The following is an 18940-nucleotide window of genomic DNA, read 5'->3' on the forward strand; positions in this document are numbered from 1 at the left end:
TTCCTGTCCTAAGTACCTGTGTTCATTAAAGGAAAAATGAAGCCATTCACATCTGCTTATAGATAAAAACTCAGGAAGGAAGACAAAAGCATCACCAAGGCCAGCATGGTTTCTGTTTATGCAAGTCATGTCTCATTTTCTAAATGAATTTGCCAAAATTAAGCACATTTCAAGGTGGATAAAGAATAAGATAATTCCAAAATAAGGATAATTCCAAAACTCTTATAATGCTCCTAGAGAAATTAATGGCATCTTCCTCAAATATTCAGCAGCTTGCCTTAGAAAAATGGAGTGGTCCAGAGAAGGACAGTGATACTTGTTAGAGTTAAAAAAGTTCAAGGCTGTTTATTTTAAAGGGATTTTACACAGGTTCTAGAGTTAGGACTTTCAGTGGAAATTATTAATGCAGTTGAATACGCTAAAGTATCTTTTATCACAATATTGATAAAATTTGTAAGAAATGGAAACAGTTAAACCAAACAGAACAACAAAGTAGTGTGATAATTAATACCACAACTGTGAATCATGGGCATCAGCAACTCCCCTCCCTGTTATTGCATACGACTTCTTCCTATAACACCTTTGTTAAAGTGACCAAGCACAGTGTTAAAGCTGTTTAGATATCCTGCTGCATGAATGTAAACCTAAAAAGCTGGAGATATTGAAGATGAACTCTAAAGACTAGAGGAGAGCAAGCTAAAAGATAAAGCAGACATTCCACCTTTAAGGAATGCTTGAAGGAATTGACTTAATTTATTTTAGAAAAGTTTGAGCATATTGAGCAAAAGTTCTTACATATTGAGAGTGGTGATTGGGTTTCATAATTTGGGAAATTATCAGATGTTAGGAAAATATTCTTTGTTAAGAAAGAGCACTTGTGATACATGCATCTGTTTTTTAAGAAAAGGTTAAACAACCATCTGACCGCAATTCTGCTTTAGTGCTGGAGCCAGGACTTCAGCTTCCCAGGCCAAGGTAGGCCTGTGTTTGTCCTTTTGGCCATCCTAGTGTTTTTGCATGGTTTGCCATAGATCATAGCAGAAATTTTTAAGACTAGTTTCTTTGACTTTGTACTGCCTAATATCATTCCATTCCTGTTACCACAGAGCTCTCTCCTCCAGACACAATATTATATAGAAGAATATTCTATTATATTTCTTTCCAAGATTTCATGTCTCCCTGCCTTAAAATTATTCTCCCTTGTGAATACTTCAGAATGTTTCTGTACTGCTGCCCAAAAGCTTCCCAGGGAGGAAGAAAAAGGAAAATTCATGCAATTCTTGTCAGTTCCCCAGCTGCCTACTGAATTCTGAAGGCATTTCTGAAGCTGAACAGAATTGTGCTAAAAGATCAATTACAGCAAAAAAGGCAGTGAATCTAGGCACAGAATCAGAAGGAGCATGCCTTTGCAGCCCTTTAAATCCTGCTGAATTTGTTAATAATACTGAACCCAAAAGTTTCTGTTAGATTCTTGCATTCTGTACATAATTTTTTTTTCACTAGACAGGTACAGTACTATTCTTCAGTACTGCTGGACTTTTCGTAAGTACTGTATTTGCTTTTTTGATGGAAAAAATAATCAAATGGCTTTCATATCTTGCCTTTTTACACTGCATATTTGAATGAAGAATCCCTGTACCAGTTTTCCTGAAAGCTTCAAGGTTAAAGAGATCCTCATTCAATGGCAGATGAGTGTCTCAATACACAATGCCCGAAATATATCTTTAAAATATTCGTACTTTTTAGTGTAAATTATCTTGATAGTTTTTTCTGTGTTCTTTTCAGCTTGGGACTGTTAGAATATTTCAGTGAAGAAGGAATTTTCTTGGCTGATCTTTAAACCTCATACTGACAGCAGCTTTCAGAGTAAGATGTGTAAATCACAGTTTTCAGTCATACTTTCTCAGTAGCTAAGAATGTTTCTTTGTGAGCACCAACAAGACTCTAGGGGGTAGGACTTAAGCCTTTGGGAAACCTTGATTTGTGAATTTTCCTTTAACTCTGTAAACTTTGTAGATAAAATATCTCTGTGTGGCACAAAACACTAAAACGTAAAAATGCAGGAGAGAGTGATGTAACCTGGTGTGGAATATTTTAACAGCTTAAATACTACCAAGTGAGTAGTCCCAAAGCATTTCCGAAGGTAGTAACGTCTCTGTAGATGTTAGGAGGAACTCCAGTGACCTTAAAGATGTATCTAAAAGTTGCTGTTGTGATGATAGAGGACCGTGCCACCTCTGTGGTAACTTAAACATCCTTGTCACCTATATTTTCATTGCTGTTTACTGTCATGATAATGGGAACTCTTTCCTTGTTACATGAAGCTTAGCTTACAAGTCTTCAGCATGGTTCTACTACAGAAGAACTTCAGTCTCTGCTGCTTTAGATTCCACAACCAGCTCTACCTGACAAAAAGGATATGTCTGTCAGTGTCATGTTGCTGCGGTGATGGTTCTGTAGGATCCTGAGAGAGCATGGCTCGTTGGTCTTGCAGCTAAGTAGATCGACTGTCAGACCTTTCTCGTGAGACACAGAACATGTAAGGTTACTTCTCCAGTGCAGTTAGAACATTTGAAGGTTGTTGAAAGTTATTTTTTCTGACAAGTATAAATGATGGTTCTATATAATTGAGGAAACATGTTAGGATTTCAAAATTGCAAAGCAGTAACAAATGTAAAACACATATTAAAAAAACCCATTATTTCATATGCTGGTGCCACTTTCCAAAACTTGCCTTTGTGGTTCTGCCTCTGTCTGATTCCAGGCAAGGAGTTTTCAAATTCTTTTAAGTTCATTTAGTGATTTTTATTGCAGACGGAAAATAAGTGTATTGCGCTATGTCTGTAGTAAGGCACATTTTCAGATTTGCACTATGGTGCAACATTCTCCGTATCTATAGCTGTATGTTTTGACCTTTTTTCATGTTTCTGTTTAAGTTCCCCCCCCATCCTGTAATGACTGCTTTTACAAGTACTTTGCTTCTCCTTCGGATCTTGTCTTTGGCGTTTTACGTGGTGTTCCTGGTGTTGCCAAAGGAGAAGACAGGGGTAGCTTGGAACAGTGACAGATTTTTCTATGAATAAATATGTTTCTAAAATCTACTTCTATCGGTGTTGATGAACACAGACTGTGCTACAATGCTACCTACATTGCTGCCTGGAACAGTGCAAGTTTACTTTGATAAACACTTGGTCAAGAGACACCAATAATGCATGTCATGTACAGGACAAGAAAAACGGTCAGACTTGAGTGAGTCCCTAACAATTCTGCAGCAATGTGGTCAGTGCTTCCAGGCACCAGTAGAGAAGGTCAGTGACATTTCAGGCTCTTGTTAATGAGCCAGTTATTTTGACAAAACAAAACACCTCTTGCAGATATCAGAAAATGAAATTACATGTTTGCGGATTAGTTTTGTTCACTGGTGAAGTCAGGGTCATCTGGGAGCAAAGACTGATGCCCAGAAATGTTTCGCAAATATTCTGAAATGATATTGTGTTGTGCTGTGAGTCAGTGAAAGTGAAAGTTTTACAGGGTTAATGGGATATTTTTATCATTAAAATAGCTAAGTTTTCAAAGATTTCTTTAAATACAACATTCCTAGTAATTTCATAAAAAACTGCGGAATTCTGAGTCCTGGGGTATGCTGAATATAAGGCACACTTTTCCTCACAGATTCTGGAGGATCTGCCTGTAAAAAGATGATATGAACACTGAGAAATATGGAAGTAATCATCTTTGAAATCTATTGTTGCTATTGGTGTCTATGAGTAAAAACTTATTACGTTATCTTCTGATATTGCTTGAAGAAGGATTACTGCAATCAGCATTTTTCACTTTTAGATATTGCCAGTTTTATTGTTAACATCTTTCACATTATTGCCTTGAACAATTCATAATACTGAATTGCAGGACTTTTATTAATATCTATTACTTCATGTAACTTTACAATAAAATTTTACATGCACAGAACAGTTGTGATTTAAATGTTAATGCACTTCTGAGAGATGAATAGAAGTTAACATTTACCCATGAGAAGACAATTCTGATTTCTAATATTTCTAGATAAATTGTGATTGCCTGTAAAAGTCTGAAGTATTTCATCTGCAGCCTAGAAAAGCAATAAATACAAAACTGTTTTTAGAATTTTAAAACGGTTGCCCCCAATCAGTGAATAACATAGTGTTGCCTTTATGCTTCAGTGACTCATATTGTAAATATTGGGTCTCTAAGCCTATGATGAGATGCGTCTTCAACTTCTACTGTGCTTCTGCTTTGCGTCTCCTGTTCATCTATGTGTGTTTGAATCCACAGTGTGGAGCTGTTTGAGACAAAACCACCCCCTGGAACTGTTGTGCTGGTGTGGAAGCCAGTGTTAAAGCTGAATGGGCTTCTGTGGACTGCAGTTTGTGCAGTCTGAATTAGTTTACTTCCATCTTTCAGTTGACTGTAATCTCTTAGAACTTCTGAGCTCACCATTTGAATCTACACGTTAAACTTTTCATTCTTAATCTTTGAGAACTGTTTTCCAGATATACGTGACAAACAAATAGGCACTCTTTGGTACTTGAGATTTCCCCTCTGTTTCATTTTAAAACACAGAGTGTATTTGCATTGCTTAATGCTGTTAGAATGGACCAGTTTGGCACTTGGGGCAACCAAGGTTCTTTTTTGATCGTCAGAACAGAAACAGAAGTACAGACATGCCTGTTTAAAACTCTGTGTGTTTAGTCCTGCTCTAAGTCTCCAACATCTTCAAGGGTGTTGATGGTAAAAATGTGAGATTAAATGTTCTGTAGAGTAAAAATTAATCTTCATTCCCTGTCCAGGATTGTCAATAGAGAAATATTACTATTTGTACTTCTTTATGTTCTTTAATGCTGGTTTCAGTTTATTGCTGTTTTGAGCTGGGCCTAACACATCACAGGAGCACCAGCTTGCCATGAGATGTAAACAGTTGCTCATTGTACTTCATTATCTTGGCTAGATTTGAACCTGTGAGTAGTGGGAATGATAATTTCAATAGGGAATTGAAATTTTGGCCTTTAGAAGCTTATGGAGAAAATGAAGGTGATGTTTAGAAACTGCAGCTTGACCACTAGGGCAGGCTTGGTTTCAAACAGCTGCAGAGTGAAATTCCCTTGTCTGACCAGCCCAAGGAATGTGTGTAATGCAAAATGACAGTGCAGTGGCTGAAAATGGCCTTTTGCACTCATTCATGTTGAGGAACTTACAAGTTTCTATCTCTTCTGCATTATTCTTAGATTGGTTTCTATTACATGCATTTTCTGTGTTTTAAAACCTGTTATGAATCAGATATTCTAATAAACAAAGGTTTTGTTTTCTCCTAAGACATTGGATAGTAACACTGAAAGGTTATGGACAGTTTTTTTGGTTTTGTACTCTGGCCTGTAGCCACTCAAATTGCAATCTTTAAGATTGTTGCTTTGAACACGGCCTTACGTGGAGCCAATTAACCTGATACCTTGGGCCAAGTTTAATATTCTGCACATGTTCTACATGCTGTGAAAACTACACTCTTCTGCTTTATCACTCAGTTACAATTGGCTCCAGTTTATACCAGCTCCTGTCCCAGGTTGCCAGCATGGGTATCCATCTACTGGCATATTTCATCCTTTTTTGAAAGTAATGCAGTTCTGCCTTTCTACAATTTGTGAATTCTAATACACACATTAAGTCAGAGCATTTGCTTACTTGATGTGCTTTTGAATGAAATAACTACTAATGGATGCGGAGTTTTGGGTTCTGTTTTACCCCAAAGGAGGCCTCTGCTGTGAACTAAAAATGAATTCAATTTTTTGCAGACAAGAAGTAAAGGTAGACCCACTTCTGCTTCCATTGAGAGTGGGGAGAGGATTTAGTAAGTTTCTGAGAATTTGCACTGTTTCTCTTTGCAGTCTCAGCGTTTGAGCCAAGTGCAGGACTGGCTGTAGGAAATAAACTCTAGAGAGTTAGAGCTGGCAGAGGGGGGCGCTTCAGGTTAAGATGACTTGCCTGGGTCTTTTCTGGGACTGGCAATTTGCCCTTCTACTTTATTTAGGGAACAGAAAAGAGACTTCAGTCTTCTGGGCTGCCAGATTGCCATCTTTCACCAGTCTTGCACTGCACTTATGACAGTTCTTTAAAAAGGAAGCCCCAAAACTCTCTTTGCTGTTATCACTGTGAAGAAAATGAAAATAATTTATGACTGCTCTAGTTTTGAAGCTCCTGATGAATAGCTGGAGAGTTTTGCAGCAGTGGTCTTGAAGAAGAGGGTAGAAAATGACTGTGTTCCTTCTCCAGTGATATGTATCATAACATTTTCTGCTACTTCGTGGTCTGTGTTGCCAGCACTAAACATTGTGATTTGGTTAATTTAGGGATTTATGACTTTGTTATAATCTGGCTTTCACAATTGGTATTGTAGTAGGAATGGTTTTCTCTAACAACAGGGATGCCTATAACGTGCCAAATTGCTGGTGCTGCCGAAGAAATAGTTTCTTGTTATTTTGTTAACCCGGTGAAGTTGGCTGCTTTAGATTATGCAGGAAACTAAAAAAGTAGGGATCTGTTGTAAGTCCTAAGTTCTGCTGTTATGAGCCCTCAGTGACCATCCACTGTAGTTGGTGACAAATACAAGTATTTCCCCTTCTAAGATGTGGTTCAAGGGATCAGTTTGATGCCATCCATAACTGATTGCATAACATACTTCCCAATGGAGAAGTGAACAAATAGAATTTTAAAAGAATGTTATTAAAGATAATTTTATGTCATTTTTTTACATAAAATGTTTATTGAGGTTGCTGAGTGTATGTGACAGATGGTGCTCTTATGTCACATCCTATCTTTCATTTTGTTTTGGAACATACAAGTCTTCCATGCATGCATAATTGCATTACAACATTGTGGGATTTTTTTTGTGTACTCACTGAAACATAAAGGTTTAATCCAATGTGGGATCTTTACTGGGGGGTTGTGCTAGCAGTACTCTTAAACTGTTTGCTTTGGTGTTAAGTGCTGGCTAACTAGTATGGTGTATGATTTTTGCCTTCCTAAATTAAACTTCAGGTGTAAAAGAAAAAGTGAGAAGTTATTATCATTTCTTCAGTCTGCTGAAAGCATTCAAGTAACTAGACAGATGATATTCACTATATAATAATGTTTTATTCTCTGCATTGTGAAGCACATAAAATGAATAGTTCCTTCACAATAAAAGAATGCAGGTATATATGAACTTTCCAGCTTGAGTATCCTTCAGATGCCAGTGCCTTAATATTTTATGATGTACATTAAGTATCTGTATGAATCTAAAATTGTAATGAAGAAAAATATATATTAGTTTTCATTATATGTGGCATTTTTCCTTTTCAGTTAACTGGAGAGTGAACTTGAGTCTGACTTAGGATGTTTCCAACCTAACTGTTTTATTTATATGGTGTCCTGAATAGCTTCTCCTGTCTCTTTATACCTGGACTAGTGGATGGAACATGCTGGACTTTGCTGTTGCCCTTGGCTTACATTGAACAAATTTGTCCAGTGTCGTGCTTTTTTACCTGAAGAGTGTTTGCAAGGAATATAGAGGCTATCTCTGTTTTACAGATTGGAAAACTGGAAATGTATGTAAGACATGCCGAATATGCAAAGCCAACAAGCTGATAATGTTGCTGGAAATTTTAACTTGAGTCTTATCCCACTTGTGATTATTTTGACTGGAGACTCTTGCAGCATTATTGTTACTTCTCTGTAAATAGAGTTAACTGAAATAAAGATACTGAGGACATAATACAACAAAAGAGAAAGGACACCAAGACTAGTATTTCTACTCAATGTATTGTCAATCACTGAGTCCTTTGCTACCTTTGAAGGCATTATTATTGCATAAATTCATTTATACCTTCTTTTATTGGCTTTTGAACACAGTTTTCAGAAATGTAATTGAATAGCTGTCCATTGCTGCTCTGGCTTGTGTAGATGAATTTGATTCATGCTGCGATTCAGGGCTGTCAGCTGACTATATTGACATGCTATTGGTTGGTTAAGTGCTAAATATGGCTGATTCTTGTCTGATTTTGCAATGAAGTCAGACATCATGTTTGGTTCTTCAGAGCATTGGTCAAGTAAACTTGCAAACATTTGTATTTTTTGTATGAATTCTGTGCTTTGGAAAATTATTTAACTTAATAACCTTCCAGCATTGTAGTGTATAATATTGCAGCATCATTTGTACTTTCTAACAGCATCATTGTGCTTTGTCTCAGCTTAACTGATGTTTCATTGTAAGATTCATCAACCATTGCAGTATTGGAAATGTAAGAGCGACTATACTGGTACTGCCTGATACGTGAAATGTGCCAACTTGCTGGGCTGGTTACACTGCTTATGCTGTATGAAGAGCAAAGTACATCAGAAACCAAGTGGGTTTTTTCCCCTTAGTAAGTATAAAGGTGGTGTGAGTGAAACTGCAGTGTCAGGTCACAACCTGTTTACGGGAATTGAGACCTGTGTGTATCAGCTTTATCGTGTATAGCTGTAAATGTAAGATGCACTGTGTAATGGATGGTTGCTGTCATATAAGTGATGGGATGTGATGAGACAAAAGGAGTAGTACGTGACTTACTTCATGCAAAAACCCTCTACTTGATTTCCCTTAGTTGCAGTGTCCAGTACATAGTTTTAAATGATCAAAGCTAAAGAATATAATATTTCTTTTTTAGCTTGCAGCATGTCTTTGTAGGCCATAGGATACCTTTTCATTATGTTAAATAATAGTTGGGTTATGAGGAACAGGCCACTTGTTCATATTGCATCTCATAATGGTATATACTCCATGCAAGTTTATTGTTGGGGAAATTAATTTTTAATTGATGTTACAAGTAATTGCTACTTTCTGCGTGGTTTAACAGTTGAACCATTTCTAGTGCAGTTGCTTTTGCCCTGCCATAGACTCTCTTTGACAACATACTCATATAGAAGAAGGCAGTAAGTTGTGGTTTGTAACAGCCATAAACTTGTCTGTAGCATTTCTGATTTCTGTTTATTAGGGCTGAAAGTCTGTTAACTCATTGGCTGTTAATATAATACTTGTTAGGAATTAAAGAAGATCAGCTAATGAAAATTTATGCTGAGGCGTCAGCCACGTTAGAATTCAATTATAGTCTGGTCTTTAAGACTTTCAGCATCATGTATTACCATATCTTCAGCTGACAAATATTCTGATTTGATTCAGTAAATATTGAATAATGTTCAGGTTCTTTTTAACCATTTTAACACTTTATTTTCTGCTTCCTTCCTTATTCTTTCTTACCAAATACTGGCACGAGGAAGACTTTTTTCCCCCCTTGTTTTCTATTGAGTATTTTCATGATCCAGTATTTGTAAGATCATCATTAATTCTTTGAAACAGTTATGACACAAGTATAGTGCCATGCAGTTTTTTGTCATTTATATTTTTAATTGCTGGAAGCTAACTTGCTACCATATGATGATTTTCTGATTGGCTTTCTGAAATCAGAGTTCTGTGGCCTTGCAGCTGGGTCTTAGAGTCGCAGAATTTTTGTCTCTTTGTTTCTAATTATCAGCTAGATGTTTAGACTTATCAAAAGGGCCAGAAAGAGGATCTGGAGCCTTTAACTTCTGGCTATTGATGAAGGGTACCTTCTTCTATGAACAGAGTACATTAGTTCCTGGGGACCACTGTAACTTCGTAGGATCTGAATGTGTGTGAGTAGTTTTACCTGCTTGATGGGAAATCACACAGTGTGCAACTTTGAGAATGAATAAATGTAGGTGGCTTTTATTGTTTGTTTGTTTGTAGGTGGCTTTTTTTGTTTGTTTGTTTGTTTAGTTCTAATTTAAATTGAATGACTATGACTTTGTGGCCACAGTTACAAAACATGCATTTTGACTACCTGTGCAGCATAATTATAACGGTTCTTGGACACAGACCATTGCTGCAAACCTAGTATGTAGGAAGAAATCAGCCAGCGGTGTGTAAGTTACCAGTGCAGCAACAGCCTGTAATGAGGGACTGGAAAAGCAATGTGGCATGATAAAAGAGGGTGGTGGTGGCAGGTTTTGATTGTTGGTTTTTTTTTTAATTTCACTCAGGTCCTTAGAGCTTCCTCATGCCTCCACCTTCCTTATATGTGCATCTCTAGCTGTGTAGCCTTTTGGCCTCCTGTGCATCTTCCTTGAACAGAGAACAGCAGGCAGTCTGTCAGGTTAGAGCAGTAGCAAGAGGCCCAGTTCTTCTACAGAGTAGCTAGATTGCTAAGCTGATTTTCATTTGTTTTTTTAACAATGCTTGATCTTTGGTTGGTCTATCCATTTCTAATGGTAAAAATACATAGTTTTGTGGTATCACTTTGTCATAAGAAAGAATAATTTAATGATTTCATATGTGGATATGAAGCCCCTCCCATTTCTCCCTTTATTATCTTTATTCATAAGCTTCACAGGTGTGGAGGGAATTGCAGGACAACTAAGGAAGCAATAATAAAAGGGCAGGTGTGCTGGATATGATTTTTTTAGCCTGTGTGATAATATATTATTGAACTTCAGCTACAGTCATGCTCTGTTTGGAAGCTTAGATCTCTCAGCCACAGGCATCAGAGTAAGTCAATGTGGCATTGTTACCTCTCTATAGAGTTTGAAGATTTATGAGAATAAATCCTATGGCAGTGAGGTAAAGGTTCCCTTGCTGCAGTTGTGTCAGGAAACCACATGGAGAGGGGAAGGAAGGAGTAAAAGGAGAGTAAGTCCCTAGAAAGTGTGTGTCATGTAGTAGCTGTCTTTGTATGAAGAAGGAAATCTGTGACATCTAGGCCCAGAGAATGGAAGAAGGCTCCTATACTTATGTTCCAATATATTATTTTCTTCAGCTCCTGGTGTTTCTGTTGGAAGAATCATAGGGTCCCTTGGTAAATCAGTTGGGTCAGTATGCAAAGTGTTCTTTTTCATGATAGTCCTAATATACCTGTATTCATTTTGTTTTCAGCTGTATCTCATTGGAGGATCTTTTGGACTCCGTGAATTTGCTCAGATAAGATACGATGTCCACAAACTACATGGCAAGGTAGTTGAAATGGTTTTATTTACTTTGCATTTCATTTTGCCCACATACTGTTTTCTAAAGAATTATTAGGACAAGCAAACTTTGTATAGGGGATTTGCCTTTGACTGCTGGGCTCTGGGGTACAGCTGAGGCTCTTAAGCACTGGGCAGAGTAGGTAGAATAAAGGGGCTGACATGATGATGAAAATCCTTTTACTGTCCGTGATAAGGATCAACATAAATAATAGAACCATTTTGTTCCTTTGGTTGCTTATAAGTGAAAATTCTGAATCCTGAGAAGGAGGTGTAGCACATCTAGAAGGAGGTTATTACAAAGATACTGTATGCAATTTAGACTAAGAAAACTGATATTTTAAAAGGTCTGGTTTTCAAACAGTACTTGGCAGTCAGTATATAATGTTAGATGATTTCTGGGGCTTGGCTTTGTGTTGACTGAGACAAGCAGATACCTTTGACATTGTGCTACATCCTACTCTTTAAGCTCTGTGAGAGAAACAGGAGCTAGTATTTACCCAGTATGTCAGAATATACTACATAGAAGAAGCCTTTCTTTAAACGAACCTGAAACCTTCTGTCTGAGGAAGTAGCATGTTTATTGGTGCTACTTACACCTCCAAGTGTAACATTAGTTCCACATCGCATTTGAAATTATCTGAAAGGAGCATATCAGTTCAGCAGAAAGGAATATTGGCTTGCTTTCCATAGCTTGGTAATATGCAGATCTACCTTTGCAATGCAGAGAGACTTTTTGGTCTTGGTGCTGCTGACTTTCAGGTTGCATGAAGCTTTTTTAAAGATTATATGGCATTTTATATAAAAAAGATTTTGCAGGACTCTGGACGCTGTGGCTTTCTACTGTAGCCAAATCTTTGAGATCCTGAGATGCTGAGAGTTTGAAGACTGCCTTGTTTTGTCTTAGACTCTTGTTGTGGGCCATCCAAATTACTTTAATCATTCCTCATTGATCCTTGTGTTGCATACTTTACAAGCTGTGGCCTTTCATGCGCTGTGTGGCCCACTCCTGTCAAGTTCTGTATATGACATAGCCTGTAGACAGGGGAGAGTAATCTTAAAAGTCTTTTCTCCAGAACTGTCTTCTGGGTACCTATTTTCTATCAGTACTAGTCTTTTAGGACTAGTTGGAGCCTTTAAGTTTTTCTCCAACCAGATGAGGATCACAACAGGGGCAAGAATTTGCCCATTGTGTTTCTGTCAGTTTTTTGGTCAGATTCATACTCAGTGAATTGCATTTGACTCCATGATCTGCACTGTGATTGCAAGCTGGGGAAAAAAACTGTTAATAGTTGTGATCGTTCAGATCTATGAGGCTTTCGTCCCAGCATTTATACTCAAGGGAAACATCTCTGATTTAGTAGTACATGGAAGCTCTCAGTGGAATGTACTTCACCCTGGAAGCTAAAAGAGGGCATCTGAGTTCTGCTCTAACCAGTATTACTTAAGGCTGCAGCATCTCTCCTGTGTTTTCTTTTTCTTTTCGTTGTGATTTTATTTAGGAGTAGATGAAATATAAATAAAGAACAGTATAATATTGGCTGAGAACTAGCAACACCTCTGGGCTTGTTTGTAGACGGACAAATCAAAGCAGTGTGTTTTGTTAATTTCTGTTTCTATGTCCAAAAAAAGAGTTGAAGCCATTCTAATTCATTAGATAAAACAGCAAAAGAGATTAGAACGTATTTTAACAGAGAAACAAATCTAGTTTAAAATGTACATGAAACTCAGGAAAATAACATTAAGTAATTTGAAAATACTGTTAAAATCCTGATAGTCATAACATCTGGGTTTTTCTGTCACTGGTAAAAATGTTTTTGTGTTGGACTAGAATGTATTTTTCTAATATAACACACTTTGACTACCGTAAGTGCTCATCAGAACAGGAAGAAGTGGTCAAGTGCTCCTTTTAGGGGGTTGGACAGTTATATGCAAATGGAAATAAGCAATAAAATAAATAGGAATTTTTTTGTTACAGCTGCTCCGTTGGAATAATAAGAATATTTATTAAATAAAGCTTTCCATACAAGGAGCTCAAAAGACTTTCACGGAATTTAAATGAATTAAGGTTCATAGTCGTGCTGTCTGAAAACATAGGATTATTAATTACATTTTACTGCTGAAAAAATTGAGGTTGCAGAAGTTTAAGCAACCCGTCCAGAAGTAGGCTAGGATTCTTTAAGGATGTGCAAACTCCAGTATGTCCCCTTTTGTAAGCATGACTCCTGAACTTGTTTTCTTGCTAATTCAACTGCTAAAAAGACAGAACTTAGACAATCCTTTTGTGGTAAATCTCTCATACATTTCAGATGCTACACTATGATCCTTTCCCTTCAAAAGTATTTGTCCTTTTCCTTTGTCACTCTAACTTCTCATTGTGCTGAGAGGGAAAACACATTAGTAAGCCAGTTCTCGGTCAACAGTGGTATTTCAAAGGCAGCATTATAGTAGAACTGCTGCTATGTAGTCATGTTTCAGTGACTAAGGGGTTAACTGCCACTTTGTATTCTTGTGGCTTAATGAGTAAAAGCTGCATTTGTAATAATGACTATGTTATTAAAGTCAAACTGGCTTTTGAAGAACATTCCCTGATAAAGGAACTAAAATTCATGAGAAAATGGTGGTTTGGACTTTTTAGGGAGTATGGTTTGGTGGTGATGCGTTGAGCTGGGGCTAGCATTAGGGTAGGGAGAGAGACAGAGCCTACAGCTGTAGCTGGAGTGGGGCTGGGAAGAGGCAGCAAAAGGAATTATGTCCTCCTGTTCGTCTGGGCTATATCTTGGACTGTGTCACAGCCCATGTATAGGATAGAGAGACAGAGCCTAGAGCTGCAGTTGAAGAGGGGCTATTAGCATCTGAAGACCAGATATTTCATTCATTTAGTATAACATCTTTGCATATCAAGCCTTGGATATGCCCGTCCCTTGCAAAAGCAAAAAACCATTTTGCCTACACTTCTGTCTTCTCAGAATACCTAGATCAGTCCTGTTCCCTCAGTGCCCTGAATGTCCTGCATTGAAAGGAAACTTGTGCTAAGGCTCTTCCTGATGTAATACCTGTTTATGCTGGTCAGAATTCTCCTGAAACTAATCAAGGACTTCTCCATTTTTCGTTGTTGCCAATATGTCCATTAATAGAGAAATCATTAGGTTAGATAATTGTTCCTTTTCTGGGAAGAATTTATGCAAATCAAAATTGGTTACAGAAAACGAGGTATGCTTACGGGAAAATCATGTGGAATTAACAGAGTAGAAATTAGGAGGTTTGTATAGGCATTGTTCCGAATGCCTTTATTCTCAAATGGAAAACTGGACCCTTTCTTTGTCTTACTTTCTGTTGAGTATGTAATTGAAGATGCTTATTTAAGTTTTTTTTACAGAAAATGTGACTTCTATTAAATATACAGAAAATGTCACTTTTATTGAATATACAAAAAATATTTTTTCAACTATATAATCATAGATTATTTTTATTTACTGTGTGCCTATTGTTGCCATTCAAGGTATAGTAGACGCTGATTCTTATATTCAAAACTAAATCTGAATCTTGGAATATGTGGTATGGTTTGTACTGTTAGCTGTTAGCTACTGTAGAGAGTTGAAGGAAAGCAACATATAAACTACCTGGGAAAATCTAGGCTTTTCTCCCATCAATAAAACTTTTAGAGTAAGAGAGTTTTTAAGCTCCAGAATGACTCTTTTGAAGAAGTACGATTGCGAGGTAGGTTCTCAGACTGTTGGGATGGGATAGGACTGAGTTCCTCCTCAGTGCAGCAAAAGCACTTCTAGGAAAGCTGGAATCCCTGTCATTTTGTTAGGAAAAAACCTGTCAGTTAGCCTTTGAAGTCTGCAAATATTTCCTGCTGTGTATTACACATGACAATGTTACATACTGACCTCTTCAATGTTTACAAACTATGTAGATCCTGTTCACTTTTCCTTTATCCTATATAAAGTGAGTGTACCCCAAAAGTAGAATGCTGAGAAAATAATAATACTGGTTTCTGTCTTACTGAGCCAGAAAGTAGAGGTAGTAAAGAGTCAAAATGACAGAATGTTGATCTTTTCTATCAGTTTTACTCTTGATTCAGTTGTTGTGCCTTAAAATGTGTATGGCTGTTGTGTGGCATTCTGAGAGTTAAAATCCAAATGAAAATGAAAATACCTGACCTGTTCTTTCACCATCCTCTATGAGCAATAGAACTGTAAATCCAGAAAGAGTATTAAAGGAGTGATGATGGTTGTTGGAAGCAGACTCATTAGTAAGCGTGCAAGGAGTGTCAAGCCTGCTTTATGCAATTCTTTAAAGGGAATGGCAAAGTTTTGAGCTCCTTAGCTCATGTTTTTGACCAATTGACTGGCATGCAATTACCCATGAGACATTGCTTATAGACACCTGGAGAGTGTTAGTGTTGCCATTGTCAATTCTGATTTATTGCATTTAATTGGTGTCTTGAGGTCCTAACTCATGAAATTATATAACCATGGGGATCTCAGCTTTCATTTTATAATCCTAGACCCTGGAATTGGGAAGAAGAGCACATATGGTGTGTAGAGGATTATTCTGGAAACCTTTTTGTCCTTTGAAAGAATGAAGAATGGAAGAGAAAAGAAGGCTAAACTTATGACACTGATTTTTACTGGTTTACAGTGGTTCTTATAATTGGGCTTGATAGTGATTTAGGTGCATTGACTGTCTGGTTGGTTGTACTTATTATTACAGTTTTAGAATATTGTTGGTTGGTCCCTACTGTTCTCTAACATCATGTCTTGAAGCTCATGAATGGGCATCAGGAGACCCACTGCAGTATATGATTTAAATAACACCCACTGATCTCATTGGAAATTTTATTTCAATCTTGTTTAGGTTCTTGCATTTGTTGCCTCCTCTACCACAGAGCTCCTCTCTGCCTATCTTTCTTAGTCTGTAAAAGGTAGGTAACTAATGCTGTTCTACTTTACATAGGAAATAGGAAACTTAATTAATTCAAAGAAAAGAAATTATTTAAATTTATATGGGTATTAAAAAAAAATGTCCTCAGGTGAGATCCATTAATTCAAGTATTCTGGGTCAGGGTGAAATAGCAAGGAAGAAATAGGGGCAGAAAACTAACCTTTATGTTAAGGGAGAACGTATCTGACATTTGTCTCAGAAAGGTCTAGGAAATCAGTCCAGCATTTTCTCATTGTTTTAAGTGGATAGCTGAGAAGTAAGTGGTATCTGCCTGTAGGAATGCTTTTGTGTTGCTATCAAAACATTTCTCTGATTTGCACATGCAGCACAGTGTTTCAAACGGTTGAGTTGAGATGATTGGAACTGCAGCAGCAGCAGCAGAGTGTTTAAATGAGGTTCAACATCCACCCAAAAAGGGAATACATCTGCGAGTGACTGAACAAGACTATGCCTTCTTGCTGGCTGGCACATTCATGTTGCTGTCCTCATGTAAGCTAGCTCAGGTATGTCTGCAGGAGTTGCACACATGGGCATGTCTTGAAGTATTGCAGCAAAAATTGTCTGTTGGTTATTGCTTCTATTTTACCTGCCTATGAACTACACCTGGATAGGATTTCTGTGCCCCAGCAAAAGTTTGGTTTGTTCTGTCATTTGGGTTTTTTTTCCAAAAAAGAAGCATTACAGAATCAAATGTAATTTAAAAGGTTAGTGTAGTGTTAATATGGTTTAAGAATAATCTGTTGAGTTTCTATATGTCCCATCAGTTTTTCCCTTTAAACAACGTATTTCTTATGAGGTGAATACTTAATCACTTAAACCTCCGAATATGTTTGTAGCATTTAAAATTACACAAATAATGCGATTTTTTACCTACAGTTGTGGAATGTCAGCAGATTGTCCCAATCACTAAACATACTGCAAGCTGCTAGATAAACCTGGTTTACTAGCCCAGGTTGTTCCATGCACTCAGCTATTTTCTGTGTTCTGCATGCTTTCTGCTTTATTGTATTCCAAATAGATTTAGACAGATTTAGACTCATCCTCTAGACTTCATGTTGTGCCAACGCCCCCTACCAATGCTACGGTCAATTTAAATTAACACTGTTAAAACTCAAAAGACTCTAAATGGGTTATTTGTATGATTAAAACTAGGGAAGTGAAATTTCAGTATCTGCTCAGCTAAATCTGAATGTATATTTGTGGTGCTGTCCACTAAGTCAGTGTTTTGTCTTGCTCATTTTTCCATTACCTTAAATGCCTAGTTTGAGATAGCTATCCAGGTAGTACATTAAGGTGGTTTGAGAGGAAATGCCCCCGTAATAGGCTTCATTCGATTTTAAAAGAGATGCTTGTGAAACATGTTGTTCTCTTTTGATGGATTGAAAAGTAGAGAGATCGAGCTCAACATTTTATTATTATCCTATTGCAGTGAGATGATTACCTTCCTTACTGTATGATTATACTTAACCTGACCATTGAATGACAGGTGGGATAAACCTCTACTTAACTTCAAGGTACAGATGAGTTAGGGTTTTGGATATATATCTTGAAGTGGGATTCATTTTCTTAAGGAATGCCCATCTACAGCTGACTGTAGGAAGTGCCTAAATAGAGAATTTATGCTTCAAGTCAAAAGTTTAGATGGATAAAATTAGGTGAGATGAAGCCTGCTCTAAATATTCTTTCCCTGGAGCTTCATTGGCAAACTAGCAGATGGCTTCAAGGTAGAGAAACTCTTATTTAAACTGTTGTTTGTGCCTGAGGTATTATAGTATTCTGGAGAACCTGATTTCATAGGAGTTTGTATTAAAAAAACCCTACTTGATTTGAGTGTGAACATATTCAGAATATCTTTAGTTGCTGTCTGGTGGAGTATTTTGGATTGGAAAGGTATCCTTTCTAAACCTGTCAGCCAAAGGAATGTGGAATCATTTTAGTGTCTGTCATTGGACTTGGCAGAATAATTAAGTCTTCTCATCTAGCATTTTAGCATTTATTTATTTATAAATGCATCTTCATGTGTTTAATTGGTTTCAGTAAGCTAACTACACAAGTGCAGTGTGGCAAGGAATTATGTTGGTGATTATTGTTTTCTTTTTTTATTTTCCTTAAGCAGGTCAGGTTGGCCTGAGTCTCAAGTTTAATGACAAACTTTGGCTAATTTCCTTGTCTAAGTAGATGTAGTTGATTTTCAAAGACTAAATTAATTAATGAGCTTGGCCCTAGGTCTTCCAAAAATTAAGAAAATAATACACCGAAATGTTTGATGCTTAAGAGAATGTAAGAGGCATACATTTATGATTGCTTATAGGAGAAAAAAAAGATCTTTTTCAGTCAATTGTCTTTAAGTCATGAAGTATGTTTTACTAAATTAAAGCACACCTTGCTTTCAAGCATGGCCTGCTTAGTGGTGGGTTTTAAAATTGTATGTTCAGTGAGGCAGCTTGGCTCCTGATTGATGGCTAGGGTACCCTTTGTTTCTTTTGGCATGGGGGATTTGGAACTTGTTACATCTTTTGACTGTGGTTCAGAACTATCCCAGGTAGTAATTTCAGTCCTGCAATGTGCCACAGAAATGAAAGGGTAGCAAGAGCTTTTCGTACTCTGTATTGTGGTGGTACCAGATGTTCAGATGTCAGTTTTCTTTCTTGCTTCAGTTCAGTCCAGAGGGATTGTATGGAAATGAGCTCTTTATCCATGCTACTCTTGAAGATTTTGAGGTTCAGCTGCTAGTGTCTGGTTCATGTTTTTGCATTGATTTTTGGCAAAAACTAATCCATTTTACTTGAGCTCAGATAACTTCTCCACTTTGTCTGTGAAGAGCTGCTTACTGAATTTGCTGTGATACCAGGCAGACGTGTATGTTTTTCTTTTCCAGACATTCTTTCAGTTTAGCATACCATTT

General features: G+C 37.2%; 1 protein-coding gene across 3 annotated transcripts in view; it reads left to right on the plus strand.

Moving 5' to 3' along the window:
* Positions 1-18940, plus strand: part of LOC103761058 (cytochrome c oxidase assembly protein COX16 homolog, mitochondrial) — a 45510-nt gene that overhangs the window by 728 nt on the left and 25842 nt on the right. Inside the window, exons 2-4 of one of the 3 annotated variants that reach the window (XM_018083020.2) lie at positions 10994-11071; positions 15949-16015; positions 16362-16538. In XM_018083020.2, coding sequence (XP_017938509.1) covers positions 16389-16538 — 150 coding nt within the window. In that variant the 5' untranslated portion in view covers positions 10994-11071; positions 15949-16015; positions 16362-16388. Of the gene's footprint in view, positions 1-10877; positions 10884-10993; positions 11072-15948; positions 16016-16361; positions 16539-18940 lie in introns of all 3 variants that reach the window. The other 2 variants (XM_029964320.1, XR_001921974.2) reach the window with 2 other exon arrangements.

The sequence above is a fragment of the Manacus vitellinus genome, unplaced genomic scaffold, assembly GCF_001715985.3.
Source record: "Manacus vitellinus isolate BGI_N305 unplaced genomic scaffold, ASM171598v3 scaffold_6_pilon, whole genome shotgun sequence".
NCBI lineage: Eukaryota > Metazoa > Chordata > Aves > Passeriformes > Pipridae > Manacus > Manacus vitellinus.